At 36.8% G+C, this 11,195-nt stretch overlaps 1 protein-coding gene across 1 annotated transcript; it reads right to left on the bottom strand.

Moving 5' to 3' along the window:
• Positions 1-622: 622 nt before the first annotated feature.
• LOC132155627 (extracellular calcium-sensing receptor-like) lies at positions 623-4,111 on the bottom strand. Its single transcript, XM_059564363.1, has 6 exons — positions 3,891-4,111; positions 3,342-3,630; positions 2,487-3,242; positions 2,132-2,359; positions 1,692-1,815; positions 623-1,536 (listed from the first exon to the last, which is right to left on the bottom strand). The coding sequence occupies exons 1-6, from the start codon at positions 4,094-4,096 to the stop codon at positions 623-625; spliced, it is 2,517 nt and encodes an 838-aa protein (XP_059420346.1). The 5' UTR covers positions 4,097-4,111.
• Between the last annotated feature and the right edge of the window lie 7,084 nt (positions 4,112-11,195).

Here is an 11,195-nt window from a genome sequence, read left to right as displayed (position 1 = left end):
CCCCAAAAATCCTCTCCCCTACTTGTTCTTCTACCTTTTCCTAAACCAACTACTCCTCTCTCTCCTAAATATATTCTTCTCCTTCTCCCAGGCATTATTATTGATTCTTTGTGCTGTTCTGCATCCACAAAAAACAATTCAAATATTTATTTTTTAATCTATGTTGATGTAATAGAAAGAGTGCCAGCACCTTATTATTCCTCCGAGTCTGGAATTTATAAATATTTCAGTGATCTGTTACTTAAAAAATGCTTACCTGATGTTACAATATATTATATAAAAATATTTTTTTCAATACTTCTGAGCTGCTGTTGTTGCAGTAGAAGTATAAGTTTTATACTATATTTAAGGTTTGGAACAGTAGGTCTTCATATCTGACATGCTGTGTTTAAGCATTATTAAATAAGACTAAAAGGTTCCATAACTTTGGTTTTGGGTAAGCTTGTATTAAAAAGGTAGCCTGTTATGAAAATTTGGGAAATGAGTAGGGTCCCACCTAGCCTGCTTTAGAAAAAGGTATTCGGTAAGCCGAAAATCCAAGGCATGATCAAGCCCTGCAAATGAGAGTGGATTGGCCCTGCATGCATTAGGACGCACAATTGGCCTAACAGTGAAAACATTACTAATGGGTCTTTGTAGATGTTTTGCCCATCACATGTTGCTTTGTATTTTGACCAGGCTTAAACAAAATAATATAACATTTAGGTGCAAATATGCAGAAGAGTAAACCAAAGCTTGAGGCTAAAATGACAAAAATCTCCACAGCTACAGTCAATTTTCCAGGAGAGCTGACATAAGCTGGTATAAAAGTGATCCATACAGCACAGAATATCAACATACTGAATGTGATGAATTTGGCTTCATTGAAGTTATCAGGCAGTGTGCGAGCCATAAAAGCAAGAATGAAGCACAAGACAGCCAGTAGGCCAATATAACCCAGAACAGCCCAGAAACCTATATTAGAACCCAGACTGCACTCAATAATGACCCTTTCCTTGTAATATTTCATATTTTTTAAGGGAAATGGAGGAGATATTGTTAGCCATAGCACACAGATAAGAACCTGTATTAGTGTAAAGGCAAGAACATTGAGTCGTTGTTGTGCAGGTCCAAACCATTTCATGACATTACTTCCTGGAAGTGCAGCCTTGAAGGCCATTAACACCACTATTGTTTTCCCCAGAACACATGAGATACAGAGGACAAAAGTGATCCCAAATGCTGTGTGACGCAACATACATGACCACTCTGTGGGTTGACCAATGAAAGTAAGTGAACAAAGGAAACAAAGAGACAGTGAGAAGAGCAGCAGGAAGCTCAAATCTGAATTGTTGGCTTTTACTATGGGGGTGTCCTTCTTACTGTAAAACAGAATGGCCACCAGCGCAGTTAATCCTACTCCAGACAGTGAGAAAAAGACTAGCACTATACCCATAGTTTCTGTGAATGACAGAAACTCTACAACCTTTAAATCACATTTATTTTTCTCAGCATTAGACCAGTATTCCTCTGGACACGGCTTGCAGTTATTTGAATCTGGAAAGAAAGTGATAATTGCTGCAGTTTGAGACAAAGGGAGGTTTCTGTCCTTTATTAACTCATTTGACAAGAAACTGCATCCAAAAAAAGAAGAAAAAAACAACAACAACTAACCAGTTTTCTTTGGAACAGTGAAATGGGCAAAAGATTACCTGTCTCATTACTGATTTCTCCTTCTGCACATGGAATACAGTCATAACAGCAGACAGGTCTTCCTCTCTGTGCAGCCTTCCTAGTGCCTGGAGGACAGCTCTCACTGCAGACAGAGCTTGGCTTCTACGTAATCAAGTAAACAAACAAACAAACAAACAGTTAGTCCTTATGTCCTAAATGTCCAATTTCTGTTCTGATTTCTGTAATAAATTTTGCTGAAAATGTATAATTTTAGACATAATTGTATCCCTGCCCACCATGAGGTTTATCTCTCTCTCTCTCTAACCTATTCACAGAGTTGATTTTGTATGGTGGACCATATTTTTTTGCTCATTTGAACTTTGAATAGGAGAATGGGAGCAGAGTTTTTATTTATTTATTTATTTATCTATCTATCTTATGTTCCCTCAGTTAAACATCATTAAAACAGTTCATTTACCTTCAGGTGTCCTCCAGCCCAAATTATGTTTTCAGTGTTGAGCACAAAGCGCTGGTCAGGAGGCAGTGAGGCATCATAGTATCCCACTGGTTTAAACTGAAATGATTTATCTGAGTCCTGCTGCCAGTTCACAACTTCATAATGGGCTACTGTAGCACCAGTGCTGTCAAACCACACATGATCTCCAAACTTTACTGTGAAATTGATTTTTTTTAGAGCTTCAACCACCTAATGAATAAACGAATGAACAAAATAATAAACAAAATTACAGTTCTTATGTATTTTAACAAATTTTTAAACAAAAAATATTGTTCCCTTTTTTCTTCCTTTCTCTTAATCTGACTTTATCTTTTACCTGCTGTGGTTGTATCGCCAGGCTTTTATCACAGCTTTCATTTTCTTTGCATTTGAGTAGGTTCTGCAATGAATGAGCCACAGCATAAACTGCTTTGTAGACATGGCTTGAATATCTGTGTTCAGGCACATCTTCATTGTAGTTTTTCAGAGCAAGTAAATCCTGATATCTTCTGCATCTTACTGCATATTGAGACAAATTTCCCTCAATATGTGAGCATGGGAAAGCCGTTTCCCAGAATGCATTTATAACATAATCTGAAAAACCATCAAAATTAATTTTTCTCAATGCAAACCCCAGTGTCCCTCCCATCACACGAAAACTGTTTGAAGTGATATAATTCTTTGAGGTTATCCAACCCTCTACTCCGATTATTTGGAAGCCTGTAATATTCTGAATAGTCAGCTGCTCAATTAATAAGCCCATCTCAATAAATGAAACAAATGCAACAATCACTTTTGCAGTGCTTTGTTTTATCGTATCTACCACTTTTTTTAGTTTATCTGGCTCTGTTCTGTAGAATTTCTCAGAGTACTCTACACAAATACCCTCCTTCTGTGCTGTATTCAGAAATATGGCCATTCCATAGTTTCCATAATCATTGTCACTGTTCACAGCTCCCACCCAAGACCAGCCTAAGTGCTTGACAATGTATGCAAGAGCTCTGCCTTGGTGGTAATCACTAGAAATAGTCCTGAAGAATGAGGGGTAGTCTTTTCTGTTGCTGAGACATTCACATGAGGCTGAGTGACTTATCTGAGAGTGAAATAGAAAGCGAACAAACAATGAAACAGTGATTGCCCCCCCCACCCCTTCCAGAAAAAAAGAAAGAAAAAAGTTGTTATTGCTGCTTACCACTGGAATTTTAAAAGGTCCTGTAGTTCTGGACAAAATCACTGTGGCAGAAGATTCTGTTTCTCCTATGATTGAATGTATAGACGACTGACCATTGCATGTCTCCCCTGCAGCAAATTCTGGTCCATTCATCAATCCCATAGTTGCACTCATAGAAGACAGTCTTGAACCACATGTATCATAAATTCGGTAACCAATGGAAACATTTGGGAGCAAACTTTCACTTTTGTTAATCTCTTCAATGGCAAAGATCATTATTTGAGCCAGACGAAAATCTCTTAGATTCACACTACAAAAAGATTGATAAATTACTATTAAATAAACATAAATAACATGAAAAAGTAAAGGACATCATTTGCTTTGTTTGTTTATATATATATATATATATATATAAATATATATATATATATAGATAGATATAGATCATAATATTCCAGATCTGTTTGTGATCCACTTTAATAAAATTCACTTTAAAAAAAGATGCATTATGTTTTAATTTACAACATGTTCTCTGATCTAATATTTCTGAAAGTTTACAGTGTAACAAACCTGGAGCATGATAGAGGCTGAGGTTTTTGTTTAAACTCAAAAGAAGGTAATGTTTCTTTACTGTGGATTGCAAACATTCCTCCAATAGTTACATCTCCTTCCTTGGAAAGCAGTGGGTACTTAGGTTCTCCCATCATTCGGCAAAGTTTGTTTTCCACCTTTGTCTGAAGGTGATGGAAAAGGAGTGTATAAAGAAAGAGAAGCATCCTGAAGATTGAGCTCAACTCTGGCTACAAAATGCAACTGACCTGACACCATATCTGCACTTTTATAGACTGACTTAATATGTGTGTTTGATTGAGAACATAACAAATGACGTGATAGAGTCAATCTCTTGTGCTCTCTCTCCCTTGAGTGCATGATGGGAGTGGGTGGGCAAAGTTGGTGTCTGAGTGCAGTTTCAAAGGAGTGTGTGGTAGATTTTTGTTAATGGTTTTATGGGTTTTCTGTTGTAGAAAAAAAAAAAGTATTTTGAGAACATTAGTTAAATCCACTGCCACATGTGTTTTGTCTGGCCTGCATGACATTACTGAGATTGTCATCTTTTGTTAAGCTGAGGCAGATAGTGTTAAAGTACTCAACGAGACACAGTGCTTGGTGGGGCAGACCGGTTCTATGGCAGTGGGAGATGAAATGAAAGCATAAGCACCCTTAGTTGAGACTGTAATAATAACCCAGCAAACACAGACGTTGTGAGGGCGTCGTGGTAAAGTTCAATTTTTTTAAATCTTGGCTAACTTCCCAGAAACGTTGTGGGCACATCCTCAAAAGACGTCGCTAGTTAGTCGTTGGGGACGTTGTAGGGACGTGGTCAGTTGGTCTTCAGATAACTTTTTATATTATTGCACTACATGTATTATTATTATTAAGATACCATTTGAACAGCCTATTTTTTTTCGGAAATATAAAAAAAAGTCATCAAGCATTTTAAAAGATGGCATGAATTATATATATATATATATATATATATATATTTGCCATCAGTTAAAGAACAAAAAAATAAATAAATAAACAATTTACTTAGCAAATGGTGATAATGTTTGTTAATGAAAGAGAGTACGGGACAAATGAACATTTAAACCTTAAACTAGCAGCTCACGTCACTTTCTGCGCGTGCCTGTCATTTTGTAACGGTCAACTTCCAGTGGAGGGACACGGAGGAGAAGGTAAGCGCTATAAATCTACTTTTATTAATAGATTTTAACTGATATAACGTTAAATGCCATCAAAGAGGAGTAGTGTTTTGTATTTTTGTAGGTTTTCTCATTCAATTTAATAAATAAATGCTCTGTTTGGTTAATTAGCTCAAAAGCAGTCTCAGAGGTGGTCTAGGGTAACATTAACTGTTAAAATCTAATATAACCTTACCTGTTTTAAATTATTTGAAATTTAACACGATAAACTATACAGTATTCACTTTCTAATTCTTAAATTTTTAACCGTAGTAACGTTTGTTTGTTTGAATGCCTGCCGCTCGAGCTTGATTATGCTCATGCTAGCCATGTTGTGAACTTGAATATAAACCGCTGTATGAAGTTTAACATTAATTATCGAGGCTGCCGAAATCATGTTCAGTGTATGTGGGATTAATAATTTCCCCTTTTCTCCCTCAAGTGGCAGGCTTGTAAATTCTGTCATCTGTTCATTATTGGTCTTGATGGTGTTTTTCACATGCATGCTTTTTAATGCTAGTTTAATTCTCAAATTGATCTGATACTTTCGTTTCACAAAAAGAAAACAAATTGTTCACTTTTTTTAGGGCCTGACTGCCACCAGTTGAATCAGTGATTCAGTGAGTTCCTTATAAGGAAATATATTCGTTACCACCTAGTAGTTTAAATGTATTATTTATTGCTTTAAAATTAACACATTTATCATCAGGAGAAAAGACACAGTGGCAGAGCCAGGAATTCTTCATAGGGGTGGCCAGGCAGGGGCCAGTAGTTACTTTGGGGTGGCACAAAAAACATAATTTTGCAAACAAACAAGTTTACCAAAATCCTGAGCGTCATAATCTCACTCACCCTCAAGTTATTTAATAAAATAAAACTTAGGAAATTCACTTTGAAAACATAATACATATCTCCCAATGATAATGAAAAGTTTAAAAAGGACAAGAAATTATTTACTAAAGTGAATTTTATTTCAAGTGCAAACTATGAAAATTCAGCAAAAATACAAGCTGTAAAATATGATGAGAGCGCAACGGTTATTCACATCCATCTAACGTTAGCGTGTTTACATGGAAAAGTAACGTTACTGTATATAAAATCGACTTAGAAGCTAGTAATTATATTGGTATGTTGAATCACATTAAATGTTTCATGATTAAAACATACATTTATATATTCAGAGATAAATAAACACAGTTTTGAGCATCCGAGTCATCTAATATGAAGCTAGTTAAGTTAACTGCTCCCTACGTTACCTGTTTGTTACACAGGACAATGATAAAACTTCAGACACAAATAGTTGAACGGAACTAAGATAATAATTGATCTAACCCTCTGGAATCTATTAACACGTATACGCGTTATGAGTCATTTTCTCCTGATAACCCCAAAAAGAACTTAAATTACACTTTCAGTTTTGATCGTACAGATAAGACCAATACATCAATCGAATCTGTAAAGGGTCTACTTTTTTGTACACAGACATAATAACAACAAAACTTTGTGCACTTATAAAATAAACATAAACAAGGTGTGCTGTCTGCAGCCTTTGTCTGCGCTGATCTTCATTTACAAACACGTCATTAAAATGAACTGTAACTCAGTGAATACACAACGAAGAGACGTGAGAGCTATTTCTATAGAAAGCCTGACATGTCTACTTTTAAACTAGACAAGTGCTGCCAAAAACAAATATTCTGTGATAAAGTAGTCCATATGAAAACAACGCGATGTTTGTTTTTCACGTCTCCCTTCATTATATCTAATGTGACTCTGCTCCAGCGCTGAACGCTCTATTCAGATTCTAATGTTTCACTGAAGCATGCGGCTTGAATATGCCCACACAGAAGAAAAAGCAGCGTAACTCACTTGAAAATATGTGTTTGTGTGCTCAAACACGAGTAGAACCAGGCACAAAAGTGAAGCTTCACTCCTCGTCTCTCTCAGTCCTCGACTTTTTACAAATGCTGGAAAGAAACGCACTACGGAAACTCTGCCCCCTCAGCACTGTCTGAAAGAGTCTTCTCCACAGTCAGTAATCAGAGATCAAAGATTCTCCTGAGAAAGTCAGTACACTCATTTTCTTAAAAACTGTTTTTTTTTTCCGGGTGGGACAAATAATACAGGAGAGATGCTAGAAATCTCTATATTGTTCATTTTTCATATCTTTACGCTTTATGAATGTTTTTTTCTGAGAAGTTCAAGAATTATGGTTCTTTGGTAATTGCTATATTGTTTAGGTTTATCCTCTGATAGTGAGCACAGAGCCCTGATCATGACATGCAAGAAAAAGTTGTCAAACAGCATCAGAGGCTGTATCTCTGCAAAACATTGACATATTGACACCAAACTTTGTAAGTGAAAGTCAAAGTCAAAGTGAAATGTATGTGCCATTGTCACCTCACACTGACCACGCCATATCAAATTGGTAACAGTGCCACTGCGGTGACTCTGGACATCTTCTACTCTCCTGTCCGGTAAGAGGAGCCAGCCCGGTGGTAAACTCGAGGCTACTATCGGGTGGGATCTCCGCCGGCAAGTCCTCAACATCATCCACCCTCCTTCCAGTGAAACTGGGATGGGCCAACAACACGCACACCTGTCACGCCCTTCTGGACTCTGGAGCAGAGGGTAACTTCATGGACACAACCCTTGCACAACACCTGAGACTCCCTATCACTCCCCTTTCACACCAGCTCACCGTCAGCGCACTCAATGGTCAGGAACTGAAGTGAAGTGAAGTGAAGTGAAGTGAAGTGAAGTGAAGTGAAGTGACATTCAGCCAAGTATGGTGACCCATACTCAGAATTTGTGCTCTGCATTTAACCCATCCGGAATGCACACACACAGAGCAGTGAACACACACACACACACTGTGAGCACACACCCGGAGCAGTGGGCAGCCATTTATGCTGCGGCGCCCGGGGAGCAGTTGGGGGTTCGATGCCTTGCTCAAGGACACCTAAGTCGTGGTATTGAGGCTGGAGAGAGAACTCTACATGCACTCCCCCCACCCACAATTCCTGCCGGCCCGGGACTCGAACTCACAACCTTTCGATTAGGAGTCAGACTCTCTAACCATTAGGCCACGACTTCCCCCGTAACTGCCTTACATCACCCACACCACAGGACCCATAACTCTCCTCACCTCCGTCAACCACACTGAAACCCTTCCCTTAATCCTAATGGACTCCCCTGTGGCGCCCATCGTCTTAGGTCACACCTGGCTAGTCAAACACAACCCATGAGTGGATTGGGGTTCCAACACCATCACCTTGTGGAGTGAACGTTGTCATGAGTCTTGTCTGGTTTCTGCATATCCTGCTGTGTCTGTTTCTGTTTTTCAGGAGGAGGCTACGGTTCTGTCTAAAGTGCCCGCGGAGTACCTGGACCTGAAGGAAGTTTTCAGTAAGTCCTGCGCTGCTTCTCTTGTGTTTGTCAGAGCGTTGTTTGCTGTCCCTCGTGTTATGCCTGGTCTCTCGTTCCTGTTCTCTGTGTTCTTCTCTTCTTTGGATCTTGTGTCTCTGGAATCCCATCCACTCCTCACCCCCACGGCTCGCTCATCTCAGTTCCTGTGTCACACTCTCCTGCTGTATCTCCTCACCGCCACTTCCTGGATCACCATTGGACATTGTTACTTCCCGGATCGCCATCAGACTTCGCCTCACCCACCTGTTATCCTGTTTAATGTTACTCGTGTGTCTTACTGTGTTTATTAAATATCCATTTACTTGCACTTGATTCCTCACCTTCTTTCACCGTTACAGTCCGCCCCTCGTGGAAATTAATGGCGCAGACATGCGGTTTAATTTACTACACATGCCTACTGAAGCTCGCAGTGTTTTCAGCCTCCGCTGCCTCAATATATGAGTACATGAACACAAACATAATCTCTAGAACTGCCGTGAGTCACTTCATACGCATTTTACTTATTTTGAGAAACTATCATCATATTATATACAAAGAGACAGCAGTTTCAAAAAGACACCAATGTTTCAGGAGTTTAGTACACAAAATATGACACATGCTTATTAGATGACCGTATTTGAGTTGATGTATATGCTTTTATTTTTTTATTAACTATTTTACCCCAAACAGTTGTTAGATGCAGTGTTTCCTGTAGTTGCAAAGATTTGGTTTCAAAAACAGTATATATATAAACTATTCCTTTTGATTTTAAATCTGCATTGAACTTCAGATCAATCTCAAAGTAAAAGGCAATACTAAAGTCTAATTGTGTGCTGGATGTGTTCAAATGTGATCATCTTAATTCAAGTGATGAAGGATGATGAAAGTCTGACAGTATTGAGCACTACTTTAAGGTTAAACCTGCATGGTGTAAATGTTTGAAAATTATTAACAGTTGCAAATAAACATTCATTAGAAATTTAGAAAAGTAATCAAAAAGTACTAAAAAGTCATTAGTTACATTATTAAAGTAATTAAAAAAGTTACACTACTATTACATTTTAAATAGGGTAATCTGTAACCTATTACATTTCCAAAGTAACCTTCCCAACACTGTTCACAGTAACATCGGTTTATTGAATAAAGTAAAGATAATTTCTTAATTTACCTTTGTACAAAAATACACACATAGGTATTGATCTTCTGCAGGTTACATGTCTTTTACCCATTTGTAAACTCTGGTAAAGTTATACTTTACTATTTTCAAAAGATATTAATGATAGCGATTTTCTTACCTCATTTTACCAGGGCATCGCAGAACACATCTGACCCTTCTTGTGTTCACATTACAGTTTTAGTTCTCCATTGACATGTCACAATTCAAATTCTCTCAAAATAAAAAAAATAAATAAATAAATAAAAGGAAAATATTAAATAATTCAGGTCCGACCAAGCAGTTACAATGAGCAGCAGCTCACAGTCAGCCGCCTCACTCAAGGAAAGATGATAATAACTAACACATTTTCAAAGTAAGAAAGGTGTATTATTATTATTATTATATTATTATCATTTCATTGTTCAGTTTCCTGGATGACAGCCAGATTAACCAATCATGATCAAAGCAATAAAGTACAACAACCAATAGGAATTGTTTCAGCGTGATAAAGCAGCAAAATGTATTTTGTTTTATTGTTGTTAATGATATAGGTATATGATAAATGTATAACATGTACCTTTAGATTTTAGAAAAGGTATAATGATTAAAATATTGTAAAATGATGTTAAAATAATAATAATAATCTTAAATAATTTAATATTAATCATTTAAAGGCAGACATTTATTTTGTTTGCTGTTGAAGACATTATGTTGATTCAACATACAGATCTTATAAAAAATAATAATAGTTCATAATAAAGACAATACATAATAAACCACAACCTTAACACTGATATTATAACATTTAACAAACGCATGTGTGTGTGAACGAATGTGAGCATGTGAATGAATGAATGAATGTGAGTGTAAACTCCATTTCTACTAAACAACACAGAACAAGCATTTAACATTTTGTTTTTACAAATGATACATTTACAGTTTGTTTCATAGTCCATGAATACAGATCCTACATCACTGTCAATTTTCATGATCTCTTTAGCCAGAAACTAAGCCTTTTTTTGCACTTATAATGGAAGTCAATGGGGCAAAAACAGCCACCAAAAACAAATGAGGGAGAAAAAATTAAAATCTAATGCTGCACAAAAACTAACAATGCATCAAAGCCAATGTTGCTACTAATCTTTGACATGCCCAAGACTGTGATAAAAGGTAAAAAAAATCCAGTCCATAAATTGAAATTGAAAATATGTAATTTTGTGTGTGTTTTTTTTTTTTCCCAAATCAGTGACATCATTTATGAACTTGGTAATTAAAGAGATAAAATCTTGGATTTTTAAAAAAAAGATTTGGTAGTTTTGATCAGGACTGAAGTTGATTAACAAATTTATGCAAAAAAATGAGAAAAAATATGAATCTGACTCATTTTTACAGCAGTTTCATTGAGTGGATGTTTTCATCCCAAACATAATGAAAGGGTAGTGAATTTATTTATTTATTTGTTTATTTAACAGGGACAGTGTATGGCACTCAGCCATACCAGAATTAGCTACAAGCAAAATTTCATCTGTAGTCCCTGGGCAGGACGAGGTAACATACGATTAACAATCA

This window comes from Carassius carassius, chromosome 13 (assembly GCF_963082965.1).
Source record: "Carassius carassius chromosome 13, fCarCar2.1, whole genome shotgun sequence".
Classification (NCBI taxonomy): Eukaryota; Metazoa; Chordata; class Actinopteri; order Cypriniformes; family Cyprinidae; genus Carassius; species Carassius carassius.
This window is presented reverse-complemented; position numbering and strand designations above follow the sequence as displayed.